Source organism: Leptodactylus fuscus, chromosome 6 (genome assembly GCF_031893055.1).
Source record: "Leptodactylus fuscus isolate aLepFus1 chromosome 6, aLepFus1.hap2, whole genome shotgun sequence".
NCBI classification, from domain to species: domain Eukaryota; kingdom Metazoa; phylum Chordata; class Amphibia; order Anura; family Leptodactylidae; genus Leptodactylus; species Leptodactylus fuscus.
Window position 1 is genome coordinate 17,539,658 of NC_134270.1, and position 18,186 is coordinate 17,557,843.

General features: G+C 43.6%; 1 protein-coding gene across 2 annotated transcripts; it reads left to right on the forward strand.

Annotated features, from left to right (window-relative positions):
* Positions 1 to 208: 208 nt before the first annotated feature.
* LOC142210355 (uncharacterized) lies at positions 209 to 10,337 on the forward strand. 2 transcript variants are annotated; one of them, XM_075279444.1, is made up of 7 exons: positions 209 to 340; positions 470 to 649; positions 731 to 854; positions 938 to 1,036; positions 6,784 to 6,867; positions 8,721 to 9,493; positions 9,569 to 10,337. In XM_075279444.1, exons 1-7 carry the CDS (start codon positions 209 to 211, stop codon positions 10,133 to 10,135), a joined length of 1,959 nt encoding a protein of 652 aa, XP_075135545.1. In that variant the 3' UTR covers positions 10,136 to 10,337. The 2 variants fall into 2 exon arrangements, with proteins under 2 accessions (XP_075135545.1, XP_075135544.1); XM_075279443.1 differs by having other exon boundaries at positions 242 to 340; positions 8,721 to 10,337.
* Positions 10,338 to 18,186: the final 7,849 nt, after the last annotated feature.

Here is an 18,186-nt window from a genome sequence, read left to right on the forward strand (position 1 = left end):
GGGCACGGAGTGCAAAAGAACGCACCCGATCGCCATTTAAGTGAATGACAAGTGTCACGGACACATTTAGTGTCCGCTCCTAATGTCCTTGCAAGATTTTGAACGGACACTAGGAGCGGACACTGCCTGTCGGACACTGACGGTAGTGTGAACGCCCCCTTATATCTTATTATCCCCAGGAATTGTCTATATTTACATGGGATTGTGTATGATTTTACATCGACTTATATTCTTTCCAATCATGTTCCTACAGTATAGGATCCTCTCAGTGGATAAGGACAAGATGGCGGAGAAAATATTACATCTCACCTTAGAGATCCTGCACCAGCTTACTGGAGAGGTGAGAGATTCTGATGATGTCACATTACATCATTCTTACCTATAGTAATAACAGATGATATGACTGGAGAGGTGAGGGACTCTGGGAATGGATGGAGTGATATGTATTAATGTGTCTCTCCATAACCAGGATTACACAGTAGTGAAGAAGACCTCTAGTGGGCGCTGTCAGGCTCCTGTATCTGAAGGATGGGGGAGAACCCTGAGCCCAATCCCGGGGCTTCCACCTCACTCCCTGATACTTGAGGAGATCAATGGACAGAAGATTCTAGAACTCACCAACAAGATGATTGAGCTGCTGACTGGAGAGGTGACACTGCTGGGAATGCTGGGACATTATACAGGAGCGCTATGAAGGGATCTGGTGATGACTGTATCATTGTGTTGTCAGGTTCCTATAAGGTGTCAGGATGTCACTGTCTATTTCTCCATGGAGGAGTGGGAGTATTTAGAAGGACACAAAGATGTGTACAAGGAGGTGATGATGGAGGATCAGCAGCCCCTCACATCAGCAGGTAATAGACATGACTAAATACACACGGCCTCTCATTATCTGTATGGAAAGAATGAATTCAGTCCCTGTATGTGTTTCCTCCAGTTCCATCCAGTAAGAGAACATCACCGGAGAGATGTCCCAGTCCTCTTCTACCACAGGACTGTAAGGAAGAAAATGTCCTCCAGGATGATCAGGTAGATGGTGTCAGGGTCTGGGATTGCTAGGTGGGGTGGCATAGACACAAAAGTCCAGATTCTTTTGTCCAAAACAAAGGTAGAGTTTATTTTCACTCATAAAGGTAGTGCAGCAACAAAAGGAAAAAATACAAAAATAAATACCTGCCCGGCTAGGCTCTAACTCAACATAGGTTACCTCACCTATAATAGCAGACTCAACAGTAGGTTGCATCAACCAGGACAGCTCCAACAGTCTGACCTTCCTGCTGTGTCTCCAGCCAAGCTCTGTCCACAGTCTTGTTGCTGGAGCTGACCTTTTAAACCTCATGAGGACAATTGACAGCAGCTGACGCTGCAGAAACATCCACAATGTGTGGACTGGAGGGGGTTGGAATGACAGGTCCCACTACCAACCTACCTGCCATTCCTAAAAATCCAGCCCAATAGAGAGAACTTGAATAATGCTCAGCAGACAAAATATATCAGCTGAGAACCAGTCTTTCTGGAGTTTTCTTATCTCACCCACCTGAGTAGTCTGGGTGAGATGTACACCCCCCTCCATTACCTGACCAGCCATCGGCTTACATATCGACCCCTCTTCTCCAGACCGGAGGGCTGAGCATTTGTGGCCATCATACAATGCACCCTTGACAGTGCATCAGCTTTTCCTATTAATTTCCCTTGCCTGTGTCCTTCATCAAACACAAAATTTTGCAGAGACAGGAACCATCGGGTAACCCTAGCATTTCTGTTCTTATTGATTTTCATCCATGTCAGGGGAGCAGGTTCAGTGATCAATTTAAACTTTCTCCACAGGAGGTAATACCTCAGAGCATTCAGCGCCCTCTTAATAGACAAACATTCTCTTTCCACGATGGCATAATTTTTCTCTGCATTAGACAGCTTCCTGCTCAGGTACATCACTAGATGCTCCTCACCTTAGCTTCTGGAATGCCTCCTCTGCCTCTGGTGTCCAGTGGATCATCACTGACTTCCCACCTTTTGTCAGGTCAATGAGATGAGCTGTAATAGAGGCAAAGTTTGGCACAAACCTCCGATAGTAGCCTGCAATGCCAAGAAACACTCTGACCTGCTTCTTGGTCAGTGGTCTTGGCCAGTTTTGTATTGCCTCCACCTTATTGATTTGGGGCCAATGACATAGCCCAGGTACTTGGCTTCCTCTAGCCCTAAAGCACATTTCTCAGGGTTGATAGTAAGGCCTGCCTCTCTTATGGAGTCTAGTACTGCCTGCACCTTACAGAGGTGACTTCCCCAGTCTGGGCTATGAATGACCACATCGTCCAGGTAAGCCGCTGCGTAGTCACAATGTGGCCGCAAGATCTGGTCTATCAACCTCTGAAAGCTCCATGCAAACCAAATGGCATAACCCTGTACTGAAACAACAAAGGCAAACAATCCCCGGACCGATCGGAGGCATTAACCCCTCCGGCGCCGCGGTCAAAGGCGCCGGAGGCGCCATTTTTCTGGCAGCGCATGGGCGCCGCCATTTTGGCCGGGATCGCCGGCTCCTGGAGCATGCTCCAGGGCTGACGTCCCATTGCCATGACAGCCGGGAGCCTTGTACAGGCTCCCAGGCTTGTCTGCAAATCCTTTCTTTTGCAGGCTGGTCTATGCAGCCTGCAAAAGAAAGGATGCTTTTTTGCAATGCATTGCAATGCATTAGCATTGTAATGCATTGCATTAGTGATCAGACCCCCTGGGGTTCAACACCCCTAGGGGGTCTAATAAATGCAAAAAAAAAAAAAAAGTTAAAAAAAAATATAAAAAAATATAAAAAGAATTAAAAGTTCAAATCACCCCCCTTTCCCTAGAACACATATAAAAGTAGTTAAAAACTGTGAAACATATACATGTTAGGTATCCCCGCGTCTGAAATCGCCTGCTCTACAAATCTATAAAAATATTTTTCCTGTTCAGTAAACTCCGTAGCGGGAAAAATAGTCGAAAGTGCCAAACCGCCGTTTTTTCACTGTTTTGATTCTGATAAAAATTTGAATAAAAAGTGATCAAAGCAATAACATTTCCCGAAAATGGTAGAACTAAAAAGTACACCTGGCCCCGCAATAAAAAGACGCCCTATGCATCCCCGTACACTTACGTATAAAAAAGTTACGGCCGTCGGAATATGGCGACTTTTAGAAAAAAAGATTTTTAGCACAGTTTTGGAATTTTTTTTTAGGGGTCAAAATGTAAATAAAACCATATAAATTTGGTATCCCTGGAACCGTACTGAAACACAGAATATAGGGGACATGTCATTTTGGCTGCACAGTGAACGCCGTAAAACCAAAGCCCGTAAGAAAGTCGCAGAAATGCATTTTTTCTTCAAATCCACCCCATTCTGAATTTTTTTTCCTGCTTACCAGTACATTATATACAATAAATAATGGTGGCATCATGAAGAAAAAATTGTCCCGCAAAAATTAAGACCTCATATGGCTCTGGGAGCGGAGAAATAAAAAAGTTATGGGGTTTAGAAGGAGGGGAGTCAAAAACGAAAATCAAAAAATGCCATCGGCGGGAAGGGGTTAAGCATATGCTTGAGAGTCTTATTAAAGCGCTCCACTAACCCATCTGTTTGGGGGTGATACACAGAGGTCCGTATGTGGGTAATTTTAAACAGCTTGCATAGCTCTTTCATCACCTTTGACATGAAGGGCGTGCCTTGGTAGGTCAGTATCTTTTTAGGTATGCCTGTCCTTGAGAACATGTAGAACAACTCACGGGCAATACTCTTTGATGTCGTATTACGCAAGGGAACCGCCTCAGGATAGCGAGTAGCGTAATCTAAGACAACCAGAATATATTGGTGACCTCTAGCTAACTTGACTATTGGATCGACCAAGTCCATACCAATCCTTTCAAAAGGCACTTCAATGATGGGCAGGAGAACCAAGGGACTACGGAATGTGGGGCTGGGGCATGTACCTGACACATAGGACAGGACGCACAGTAGTCCTTCACTTACCTGTGCACGCCTGGCCAATAAAATCTTTGGAGAATCCTCTCCTGTGTTTTCTCCGCCCCTAGTTGTCCCCCAAGGACATGATTATGGGCAATATCAAGTACCACACAGCGGTATGGCTTTGGTACCAGAAGCTGCTCCACAATTTCCCCATTACTTTTTGCAACCCGATACAACAGGTCATTATTCATAGCAAAATATGGGAATTGGTGGTCAGCATCAGGTTCCTGAGGCACATTGTTAACAACTGTCACATTATCACGAGCATTAGCAAGAGTGGGATCTCTCAACTGTGCAGTACCAAAATTTTCCTGTGAGACCTCAAATTCAGGTATATTAGGCTCAGGGGATGGGGAAGAGGATTCATCTTCCTCTCCAGCTAGGACCTGTAACAGAAAGGGGTCACTCTCCTCATGCACTTTGGGTGTAGGTGGGGTTTCCACATTAGATTTTGTAGTTTTACCTTTTCCCCACAAATTCCAGAACAACGTGAAGTCATGTCCCAAAATTACATTATGCATAAGGTTTTTTACAACACCCACTTCATAATAAACAGATCCTACTATAGTCTCTATTTTGACATTAGACACGGGGTAGTCCTTGGTATCGCCATGAATGCAAAGTACACTCATACGTTTCTTTGGAACAAAGTCCCCAGCTATCAAGCTAGCATGCACCAGAGGGACCAGGCTACCAGAATTCAGCAACACCTGGACAGGACAAACATTCACTGCAATGTTACAGACCTGCGGCTCAGTCTCTAGTCCCTGTGCCGCAGCACAGGCAGGAACTGCAAATAATGGTTGACGCTTACTAGCGTCACAATCCATTGGCTCAGAGGTGACTGGGCACTGGGCAGCAATATGTCCCTGCTCATGGCATCTCCAACATTGTATCAGCCCTAGTTTCTCCAACCGAGAGTCCCTTTTTGGGCTGGTGGACTGCCTGGAAGACACATCTAGAGCTTTTTTCCCTCACTCTCAAACATCGGAACAGTCTTACCAGGGGGTGCCCTCCACCAGGTGTTCCTGGGAGATGGTCGCTCTGTATGATCACCACAGAGTTCAGCCTCAGTCGCCAGGTACCTCTCCAGAAGGCTGACAAGTTGGTTGGCATCTTTGGGGTCTCCATGTCCAACCCAGCGGTGCAACGCAGGAGGAAGAGCTCTGGTGAACCGGTCTAGGACCATCTTCTCAACCATTTTTGCAGGGGTACAGGTGTGTGGTTCCAGTCACTTTTTCACCAGGTGAATCAGGTTGTACATCTGGGATCTGGCAGGCTTGTCCATATGGTAGCTCCAGGTATGTACCCACTGGGCATGGACAGCAGTGGTTATCCCCAGCCGAGCAAGAATTTCCACCTTTATTTTGTCATAGTCCTGGACATCTTGCTGGCAGAGGTCATAATAGGACTTCTGGGGTTCACCGATCAAATAGGGTGCAATGACGTCTACCCAGTCAGCAGCTGGCAGTGTCTCCCGTTCGGCCACTCTCTCAAACACAGTCAGGATGGCCTCCACGTCATCATCTGGGGTCATCTTCTGCAAAGCTCTTTGCACAGCCCGCTTCTCATCTCTGTGCTCCACAGGTCTCTGCAGGCCAGTGACACCAGTCTCTTTAAGGAGCGCAATTTGCTCCATCAGCAAACGATTCGTTTCTTGTTGCTGCAGCTTGGACTGCACGAGATGCTTCAGTATCTCCTCCATAGTCTGGGTCTGTATAGTGGCAGCAGCCTTCACCCAGGACATTAAAAAAAAAAAAATTTCTCCAGCAAGGAGTGGACGTGTCGTTGCCCCTAGCAACCGCTGTCTGCCCGTGTCCTCCACCAATTCAGGGTCTGGGGTTGCTAGGTGGGGTGGCATAGACACAAAAGTCCAGGTTCTTTAGTCCAAAACAAGGGTAGAGTTTATTTTAACTCATAAAGGTAGTGCAGCAACTAAAGGAAACAATAAAAAAATAAATACCTGCCCGACTAGGCTCTAACTCAACATAGGTTACCTCACCTATAATAGCAGACTCAACAGTAGGTTGCATCAACCAGGACAGCTCCAACAGTCTGACCTTCCTGCTGTGTCTCCAGCCAAGTTCTGTCCACAGTCTTGTTGCTGGAGCTGACCTTTTAAACCTCACTGATGAGGACAATTGACAGCAGCTGACACGCTGCAGAAACATCCACAATGTGTGGACTGGAGGGGGTTGGAATGACAGGTCCCACTACCAACCTACCTGCCATTCCTAAAAATCCAGCCCAATAGAGAAAACTTGAATAACGCTCAGCAGACAAAAGTTATCTGCTAAGAACCAGTCTTTCTGGAGTTTTTCATCTCACCCACCTGAGTAGTCTGGGTGATATGTACATCCCCTCCATTATCTGACCAGCCATCGGCTTACAATGGAGATAAGGTGACATGAAATCTTCCTCTGCCCTGTAGAAGGGCTGTGAAGGTCTCGTGGTCAGTCTGGTTTTATCCCACAGTATTAGATGTTTTCTACTTGTGTAATGAGAAAGGTGGAGATGGCAGGATAAAGCTGACCATAGACATGACATGTTGTCTGGATCTTCTCACAGTTCTCTGGCTATGGAGGCTGCTGGTTGGAATAAGGAACCAACATGGTGGATTTATCCAGGAGACCTGCAGCTATTTGGTCAGATAACTCCTGCTGTCATTTTTGGTGGTCATGATAATGAATGATCTTTTCTTCTCCTATAAAACATCCCACGTGACTTCTCCATCCATCTGGTGACTTTTACAATATTTGTTTCACAGCTTTTGTATTCGGGTGAAGATCTGAACAATATTAATGCTCCGGAGACATATGTGAGTGGTGATGAGGAGTGTAAGGAGGACATTCCTACAGGTTACTGGCCAGGTGAGTAGTAACTAGAGATGAGGAATTGGTTCATAATGAGTCAGTTCTTTATGAATTTTTTCAAACAAACACTTCGGGTTCCACCAAACCTTATTTTTTGGGGGGCTCTCCACCCACAAACCAATGCATTGCAAAAAAAGCTGCACATCTATTACAGGCTGCATAGAAAAGCCTCTAATAGAAGTAATACAAAGACAATCCTGGGATCCTTCAATAGGCTTCTAGTTGTCATGGCAATGGATTGTGACCCTGGATACTGTTTCAGGGGCCAGCAATCTACCGCAAAACGGTGGCACCTATGCACCACTGTGAAAATTACATCTAAGTCAGCTTTGACTGAGGCGCTGGGGGAAGAGTTAATGCTAGAGATCAGTGTCGGCATTGCTGCCGAGTCTCTGCTGTATAATACAGTTGAGGCTCAATGACTATGGTGGCCACTCATCTCCTTAGTGGTTTCCATATTTAATTACCAGACATCTGCCGTACTATTACAGCAGATATAGGGAAAGGGTTAAAGGGGACTTCCCAGGTCGCATACTCACCAGTCTTCACTGCTGTAAAATCTTCTGTCTTCCTGGTTTCTTGCATCATTTGGTGGGCGGGGTTTCATGCAACCTGACGTTTGGCTCCGCCCCGCCCCCAAATTAGCGTGTAGCTCCGCCCACCGCATAGCGTGATCCTATGAGGCGGCTGAAGGACCTTTGATGTCATCAAAAGTCCTCAAACAACACAATATGCACAATACTGCCTGTCTCTGCCATAATGAACACAATTGAATTTGCTAACCTGATAAATGGGAGAACAGAAGACAAGTCCAGAAATGCAAGCAGCTCCTCTCCCCTATCTGATAGCAGGGATGTAGGTCAGGTGGTGTAGACATAGGAATAGCTAGAAACACAGGCTGGCTCCCGTGCACTTAGCCCCTCCTCCCTCCCCCCTGAGAGCAGCAGATACATCACTTGACTTTTGAGCAGATAAGTCAAGGGCTGTGTCAACAATGAATTGAATAAAGTAAGATAGTGGACAAACAAAGCAGTTTTGCTGAAGCAATGTATTTAGGAAAAGTCTTACATCCACATTAACAAGCAGTATAGATAGGATCCTTGTGATGGGACAAGTCCTTTAAGTGCCTTAAATGTGAGTGAATGGAAAACAGACACTGATGTTTTTTTCCTATAAATCCTGAGCAGATTAAACAGCAATAGGAAATGAAGTGATAGCAGATTTAGCAAATTTATTCTGTCACAACAGACCCCGTTCTTAGAAATTCCAACTCGCAGAATGCTTTTTCTTACTTTGTTGCTTTCACCATCTTATGTCACACTATGTAAGCACATTTGGCCCTTGAAAAATGAAAGTTACTTTGGTGGTTACTATGGACAATAAGCCAGTCTTGCTTTGATTTTTAGCCTCTGACCATTTACCACTGATGTTCCTAGAAGTACAGGCCGCTGCTTTTGCACCTTCCTTTTTGAATCACCCTGTAGTAAGGACCATGTAGCAGAATACGGCAACAAATGCATATAAAACAACATGCTAGTGGGGGAAAAATCATTGGACCTAATTTCAATTAATGGGATTGGTCAGACGCAGTTACGGTCATCATTGTTTCATTGTTTTTCTACTATAATGGGGCAGAAGAAGAGGAATAACAATGCTTATGTGAACAGAGCCTAAGTCAGTTAGTCACTGAATTTCGCTTAATGCCTTGTAACTTGTATGGGCATTTTGAGATACAAATGCTATAAAATCTCAATATAATTTTTATGATAGGTTGTATTATTGAAAAATCTAAATCTTGATAGAATTGTAATGTTAGATTTTTCATAAATAATCCGTTCCTTTCTTGGCAGATGACTGTACCAGGAGCTCGGAGGGACATCTCATATCTTCAGATTATAAAGCAGATGATGGTGGTATCACACAAGATACATATGAAGAGCATGTCATTATCCCAGATATACCCTCAGCCCTTTGCAGTAAAGGTCTATCTTATGATCCATCACAATCTGTGATGCAAGATAAAAGTCGTACAGTGGGTATTAGGCATCAAAAAATTCACAAAGGAGAGAAGCCATTTTCATGTTCACAATGTGGGAAATGTTTTGCATTAAAATCAACACTTGCTAAACATCAGAGAGGTCACACAGGGGAGAAGCCATATTCATGTTTAGAATGTGGGAAATGTTTTACATGTAAATCAAATCTTGCTATTCATCAGAGAATTCACACAGGTGAGAGGCCATATTCATGTTCAGAATGTGGGAAATGTTTTACATGCAAATCAAATCTTGTTACTCATCAGAGAATTCACACAGGGAATAAGCCATATTCATGTTCAGAATGTGGGAAATGTTTTATCCAGAATTCAGATCTTGTGATACATATGAGAATTCACACAGGAGAGAAGCCATATTCATGTTCAGAATGTGAGAAATGTTTTAAACAGAAATCAGAACTTGTGATACATCAGAGATTTCACACTGGAGAGCAGCCATTTTCATGTTCAGAGTGTGGGAAATATTTTACATGTAGATCAAAGCTTTCTAGTCATCACAGAATTCACACCAAGGAGAAGCCATATTCATGTTCAGAATGCGGAAAATATTTCAACAATAGATCAGAGGTTGTGATACATAAGAGAACTCATGCAGGAGTGAAACCGTATTCATGCTCAGTATGTGGGAAATGTTGTATCCAGAAATCAGATCTTGAGAAACATCAGAGAATTCATACAGGAGAGAAGCCATATTCATGTTCAGAATGTGGGAAATGTTTTACATGTAAATCAAATCTTGTTAATCACCAGAGAATTCATACAGGGGAGAAGCCATATTCATGTTCAGAATGTGGGAAATGTTATAACCATATATCAAATCTTGTTAAACATCAGAGAAATCACACAGGGGAGAAGCCATATTCATGTTCAGAATGTGGGAAAAGTTATAACTATTCATCAGATCTTGTTATACATAAGAGAACTCACACAGGGGAGAAGCCATATTCATGTTCAGAATGTGGGAAATGTTATACAAATAAATCAACACTTGTGATTCATAAGAGGATTCACACAGGGGAGAAGCCATATTCATGTTCAGAATGTGGAAAATGTTTTGCATGTAAATCAGAACTTGTTAAACATCAGAGATCTCACACAGGGGAGAAGCCATATTCATGTTCAGAATGTGGAAAATGTTTTCCATTTAAATCAAGTCTTGTTAAACATCAGAGAACTCACACAGGGGAAAAGCCATATTCATGTTCATGAATGTGGTAAATAGTTTAGGCATTAATCATGGTTTCTTAAACTTGAGAGAAGTCACACAAGGGGAAAACCATTGTCATGTTAAGAAATTTGAATATGGGAGACATTCAACAAAAAATTCTTGTTATACATGATAGAAGTCTTTTATGTTCAGAATGTGGGAAGTGTATACAGGTAGTCCTTGGGTTACGACGTTTCATGGTTACAACTAGGGATGAGCTAAAAAGTAAAGCTCCCTCGTAACAGAAAGCTGCCAGCACTCCCGACTAGCAAGGACGAGCCTGCGGCAAATCAACGCTGGTTCTTCAGCAGGCTCGTCCTTGTTCGTCAGAAGAGAGCTGGCAGCTTGCTGTTACAAGGGAGCTTACTTTTACTCATAGGAATGAATTGACCAGCGTTGATTGGCCAGTGTACAGCATTCGGCCAATCAACGTTGGTTCTGCCGGAGGCTCATATGTGAGGAGGCGGAGTCTAAGATCGGACCACAGCAGTCTCCATTGTAGTCCGATTTTAGACTCCGCCTCCTGGCCAGCGTTGATTGGCCGAATGCTGTACACTGGCCAATCAACGCTGGCCAATGCATTCCTAAGATAAAAAGTAAACTCCCGCATAAACGAAAGCTGCCAGCTCTCCCTGTACAGTACGTGATTTAGTGTGCAGCGGCTCGGAACCGAGGAAGACTGTACTGTACGTTGATCCATTCCTACGCGTCGTCGTATGGTATGTTTCTGACTTACGTCGAAATTTGGTTTACGACGCCGCATAAGAACCCGTACTACCTGTAATATATATGGTGATTTTTCTGTTTTATTACTCTTGCATGATAAAAACATTTTTATTATAAAATAAATAATTTCTTTTTGCCACACCATATTCTAAGAGCTACAACTTTTTCATTTCTCAATTGATCGAGCTTTGTAGGGGCATATATTTTGCAGAACAAGATGTAGTTTTCATCTTTACTCTTTGGGGTACATTCAACATTTAATTAAACTTTTTTACATTTTTACTAGGGGACAAACCTGCGATTGATCACTTGTATAATACAGTGCAATACTTCTGTAACATGGATATTCAGTCTTTTAGGGCTTTGAACATGGCAGTGCAGGAGGCCACAACCCGGCTTCAGGCTGTCATAGAAACTGTTCAGAACCCCCTGGGAGGCCTATGGGCTGGCAGAGGGAACGCCTTTAAGAAATCAAAGTCATTCATCCGCAGTAGTTGCGGCAGGGACATTGCTGTGTGTGTCAGAGTTCCTGCTGCTGATCATGCGAATACACTGACATTACCTGCACGATCACCATGACAAATATATTTGTCATGAAGCAGGAAGGGGACTTAAACCTGGGATTTCCAGATCCTCTGTATCATGTAATGCAATACTCCTGCATTGCGGTACAATGCTGATATAGTCGCTATGTTATTGGGATTATTAGGGCCCCTTCACACGGAGGATACGCTGGCTGATTCTGAACGTGAAAAAAGCAGCCCATTCATATTTATGGGGAGCGCACGTATGCCGGCTCCCATAGAAAGCAATGGGATCTGTTTTAAACGCCGCTGATTTGGAACGTTTACACGTTCAGAATCAGCCAGCGTATCCTCCGTGTGAAGGGGGCCTTAGTTAGACCTCAATGTGCGGAGTCGAGTGGTGAAAAGGACAGCGCTGTACTGCTATGGGAATCATTGGGAAGGGCTTAACCTCAGGGGTTACGTAAAGTTACAACTATTTACCTCTACCGGAGTTAAAGAAACGGTGTAGAACAGCCGCATTTTGCTGTCTGTACCACATCAGGGAAGTAGAGGCAGGAGTATTCCCATCTCAGCTATGAAAGGCCACTTGTGTTTCTTAATGCTCAAACTCCTCTTGCTATTAGGTAAAAACAATTTTCTTTCTTTTCAAGTTTTTGCAGAATATTATTGTTTTTTATTCTATTTAAATAGATGTCATCCTCAGCCTCTAGTGATGGTGAGTCCTTTGGAAGAAAGATATTTTCCAAACAAACGTCTCGTCTGCATAATTTTTGAGATACCGCTACCTGACAGATATGAGTAGAACACAAGGGTCCCTTTCATGAACTGTCTATCAAAGATGTGATAATTTGGGTAAAGGAATATGTCTAAGACTCAATGAAGAAGCTAAAGGATTCTATATCCTAACAGGCCCAGACACGCTGTACCATCTAGATCAGTAGTACAATTGGATGAAAATTTCTGAGATCTAGATGAGACCTATTCTTCCTCTAAAGATTCTAACCAGGATGTAGGGCAAGCGCTCTTTTCTGTTGACATAATTCAGAAGCTTATTAAATCCATCTGCTCAGGCAACCTTGATTTTGATCCTGGGGGAGCTTCTGCGTCCACCTCTAGGGGTCCTAAGGCATTTACAGTGGATGCAAGTGCAACACTCAGGAGGGCCAGGGCTGATGTCACGGGTAGTATGTAAGATGTGGCCGACTTATAGAATGACCCTTGATCCCAAATGTGCACAAAGCCTTTTTAATGTTTCTTGACTACCCGCTTCCACGTGGTACCTGACAATGACAACAGGCAACCAGGTCTTGGGGGTAGTCGTTGCGCTTTTACTAGCAGAACGAAGTAATACAAATGTACAGATGATGGAGTAATTCTTCACATAAAATACTGTGATCCCTGCAGGTAGTATCCAGTTAAGTAGGTGATGTAGCTTGGAGCAAAGATACTTGATTAACTAGTAGTTGCTTGGGTAGTTTAACTTGTATATACCTTTAGATATGGCCTGTATCCAGGGGGTTATTCCTCAACAAACTGGGTACATGTATGTAGAAGAGGAAACAGGAGTGTTGACAACGGGAGATCCTCAAATTCTGTCATACTAGCTATGGGCTCCTTGAATATCTATTTGTCCTAAAGACTTACTTGCAGAGAGATACGTGCGGAGTTCCCAGATGTATGGATAACAGGTCAGTATACTTTAGTACTTGCAGACTTGGGATTTCAGAGAAAAACACTCTCTGAGAAGAATCTTTAGCACAGAGGAAGAGACATCTCTGGTTGAAGTGCACTGATGCCTGACTAACATGTTCAACTCTGCTTCACATGTGCAGATCTCTGCACACACCGATCAACAGGGTTTTCCAACCCAGAGAGGACTGTAACTCGACTCCTCCTCCAGGCCAATCAAGGGAGCTTGATTGGTACTGAAGGTCACTTGATCATACTGGACACTCCTTTACATTAAAGGGGTATTCCCGTAACTCTTGTTCTGCAGCCTGAAGGCTCTGTACTCTCTTCACTTTCTGGATTTCTTGCACATTGGTGGGTGGGGTTTCACTTGCTCTATCTGCTATGATCCACAGTATGACGCCGATGTGGAAACTGATGTAGTAGAGCTGGATTTGAGTCAGCTTGCATTACATAGAGAGGTAACAGACTCTTATCTCAGTACTTATCAGCCAAATTCAATTAAACCGGCTGATAAGTGGAAAAGCTGAAGATGGACAGCACAGTAATCCCGGAGCTCTCACCTCCCCTTCCCCTATATGAGGAGCTCTGTTGCTTGTCAGCCCCTCCCCCCTGAGAGCAGGCAGCTACGTCACTTGACAAATGAGCAGATAATCCCAAGGGCCAGTGTCAACAATGAAGTGAATAAATTAAGATAGTGGCCAAACAAAGCAGTTTTGATAAAGCAATGTATTTAGGAAAAGTCTTATATCCACATAAACTAGCAGTATAGATAGGATCCTTATTATGAGACAACCCCTTTAACACTGTAGGATGATACAATCACAGACATAAATTAAAATGAAAAGTATAGGCAGTTGCAGTTCACCAAACATCCACAAGATGGTGAATTAATAGACCCCAATGTGTGCTGGTTCTTGTGAAAGAAATATATATATTAAATATATCAGAAGAAATGGGGAGATACCTCTTTACCTCATATGCAAATGTCCATACCATCTAGGTCTGCAAGGACTATTAAAGGGAATGGGACAAGCAGTACTGGGACATTACACAAGTTTCAAAAAACGCAATGATGGCTGAATGGAAGCATCCAGAGAAAGCCTTAGTACTATCTAGGAAATTTAAAAAAATTACTGTATTTCCTATTTCTGAGGACCGGTTTAAGACTTGAGATTCACCACCAATCCAAAGTAAAAATATGTAAATTTCCAGCTCACCCTGCTGTGATAACTAATTTTTCGTCCTGTGTTGCACGGATAGAGGATGAACTGTATCCCCAAGAAGCCAACCAATTCCAGACCGAAGAAAATCCAGCATCCAACAGGCGAAATTCTTAAAATTCCAGCTTTATTGATTCATTTAAAATACCATCACAGGTTCATCCAAGATACATGCAGATATTGTAGCATGGTAAACGACTGCGCGCTTCGGGACTGCAACACGTCCCTTCTACTTGCCAAGTAGAAGGGACGTGTTGCAGTCCCGAAGCGCCCAGCCGTTTACCATGCTACAATATCTGCATGTATCTTGGATGAACCTGTGATGGTATTTTAAATGAATCAATAAAGCTGGAATTTTAAGAATTTCGCCTGTTGGATGCTGGATTTTCTTCGGTCTGGAATTGATTCACCACCAATAGTCAATTTGGAGATAGCAGAATGCTCTCTTAGGTGATCTTATTCAGCTTCCTCTGCCCAATGCTCTGTTGGAGTCACTTCCAGTGAGGAAGCTATGCATCTGGAAAGATATTAATTCCAGAGATGACTTGTCATCCATGAAGAACATCTGTTTAGAAAATGATTTTTTGAACAAAGCTTCCTTGCAGTAGGTCAAGTGTTGTCTACTACAGCTCATAGACTCTCGTGGCTCAAACCATAGATGGCCAATAACATATCTAAATTTAATATTTGCGACTTTCGATATGAGCCAGGCAAACTGTTTGGCCAAGAGCAGGACAGGGAAATGGAGGGTCTAGCGTACAAGAAGCCTTCCTCAGTCGTTTAGTGGATGTGATAAACAACAAAGGAGAGGTCATCAGTCCTGCCTTACGATTCCCAGAGATGATGGAGAAAAAACCTGTTTTGATGATCAACTACATCCTCCAACTCGGATATTCCTGTAGGTGGTTGCCTTTCTTTCTAAATATCTGGGAAGGAGAAATTTAAGACTATTGGGTCATAGAAATATTTCACCTGTCTTCCTAGGAAACAGAGGAGAGGTTGTCATAGTCCTCAGCAATCCATGGGCCAAAACCAAGGGTATACAAGATTTTAAAGAAGAAATCCTGCCAGATGATTCCCAGAAATGATGGGGGGGAACAGTTATATTGATCAACTACATCCTCCAAATCGGATATTCCTGTAGGCGGTTGTCTTTCTTTCTTTGTAGGTAACTGGGAAAAAGAAATTTCAGACCATTGGGTCTTAGAATTTTTTCACCTATCTTTCTAACATGCATCAAGAAGTACCAGCGCCGCACCTCCCATGAGGCGACCTGAAGCAAGCGCTTCAGGCGGGGCTATGTCAAGGCCCCAGGGAGGGCGGCATTTTTGCTTCCCTAAGCCAGTCCAGGACAAGCTGTCCTGGACTGGCTTAGCACCGAGCGGTGGATTGAGGAGGCCACTGGAGCAGCGCTGCTCCAGCAGCCTCCCCTCACGCTCAGGCAGAGAGCAGGTCATCTCCGTGCCTGCTCTCTGCCTACAAACGGCGCTAAGCCCCGCCCCCTCCGCTCGGCCACGTCCCCTCCTCTTGGGGGGGGGGGGGCGGCTTTCTGTAGTTCGCCTCAGGCGGCGAAAGGAGAAGGTTCACCCCTGAGAAGTACTTCAAAAATCGGTAATGGAAGTTCTTCATCGAGGCAGACCTTGGGAACTGACAATTGTTTACTTGTATGTACCAATAACATTGTACTCCTATGTGCCCATTTGTACATAAATATGCATCCTTCAGAAATTGTTTTTAAATATACCTGAGGAAGAAGCCGAGAGCTTAGAAAGCTTGTAATCTGGCATCATTATTAGTTATCCATTAAAAAAGGTATCAACTAGTGAAGACTTCCAAGTTTTGTTTTTTTATATTTGATACCCACTGGCTAACATGGTACAAAAACAAACTTTTTCCTAAATTTTCCCTTTTTACTAAATAGGGCCAGTGAGAGACATATACCTTATGGGAATAAATGGGTTAGAAATCATAGAAAACCAATGTGGTTAACTTAAATGAATAGTGAGAGATAAAAAAAGAAAACGTTTTCAATACTAAAACAAAGTAGTGATGTAGGATTAAAAAATTATACAGAAAAATTAATTGTGTAAAAGACACAGGTGGCAAAGTTCAAGGCAGAGTCAATAATAGACAATGAAAGTAAAAATAATCCAAAGTTATTCTTCAACTACATAAAAATTAATAAATTTAAAACTGAGAATGTGGGACTTCTCAATGTGTCGTCATAGTTACATAGTAGATGAGGTTGGATGAAGACATCAGTCTATCAACTCCAACTTATAACCCTACAATCGCCTACAGTGTTGATCCAGAGGATGCCAAAAAAACCCATGAGGAACATGCCAATTGACCCATTTCGGGGGAATAAAATTCCTTCCCGACTCCAACCTGGCAGTCAGTATAAAAAACCTGGATCGACTGGGACTCCGACCTGTGCTCCCGTTTATCTGCTGCTGATTGGGAACGCTCCTTTATCTTGACTCAAAAACTGCCTATGCCCTGTAGTACGCAGTAGAAGAATTATAAGATCTTGTCTCGCTGGTACTGTTGTCCAACCCTTTTGCATCGCATTTTTCCTTCTGTGTTGGAGGAATGTTGGCGCTGTGGATCCGCGGTGGGATCCCTCCTTCATATTTGGTGGGACTGCAGAAAGATTCAGGAGTTTTGGTCGTCTGTCTTCTCCCTGTATTCTAAGATTAGTGGTTGCAATGTGTCCCCCTCCCCCCAATTGGCCCTCCTCTCTCTTATTCCTGGAAAGATTTCCAGGGTAAAGTGTGACTTGCTACGCCACGTTCTTACGGCTGCCAGAACGGTCATTCCACGCCATTGGCGCAGCACAGTAACTCCCTCCTTGTCAGAGTGGCTCCGTGAATTCATCCTAATTAGGAGGATGGAAGCTTTAGTCACGGAGGACCTGGTGGACTCGTCTAAATTTGAGTCCCTCTGGCGGCCGTGGATCATATTTCAGGATTCGTCTGAGTTTTCCTCTCTTTTCCCCTAACTTTTTTGGTTTGTTCCTTCTTGGGGTCTCTCTTGGCGTCTTATTGTCCTTCTTGCTTCTATGTCATTTGTTGTTTTCTTTCTCCCTTTTGTTTTCTGTCCTTGTGGTGTATCGTCGCTCCTCAGTTTTGTGTCTTGTTGTTCCTGCCCTCGGGGCCGTGTTGCGCCTGTGGATGCGCCTTCTGTGTTGTTTGGTGTTGTATGCTCATGGTGAATGTTCATCTTATTTGGCCCACTTCAGGCGATGTGTGGTTGTTCCCGTGATATTAGACCTGCCCATGGTTGGTTCTCATTTTGCATTATTGCAATACCCTGTGACTTTGTTTGTTCCTTTTTTTTTGAAAAATTTTCAATAAAATACAGTTTACACATAAAAAACCTGGATCAACGTGTCCTTATACGAGGGGAGTTCAATGTATTCTCGGTATAGGCATGAAGGAAAAAGCCAAAAATTCTGAATAAATTTTATTCTTCAATGTAGCCCCCCATAACCTCAATACATTGGTTTGATCCATAGATGTCATACACACACAGCTCTGCTTCATATACGTGATACACAGACAGCTCTGCTCCATAAATGCCATACACACACAACTCTGCTCTATGCACATCATACACACACAGCTCTGCTTCATACATGTCATACACACACAGCTCTGCTTCATACATGTCATACACACACAGCTCTGCTCCATACACATCATACACACACAGCTCTGCTTCATACATGTCATACACACACAGCTCTGCTCCATACACATACACACACAGCTATGCTCCGTACACATCATACACACACAGCTCTGCTCCGTACACATCATACACACACAGCTCTGCTCCGTACACATCGTACACACACAGCTCTGCTCCGTACACATCATACACACA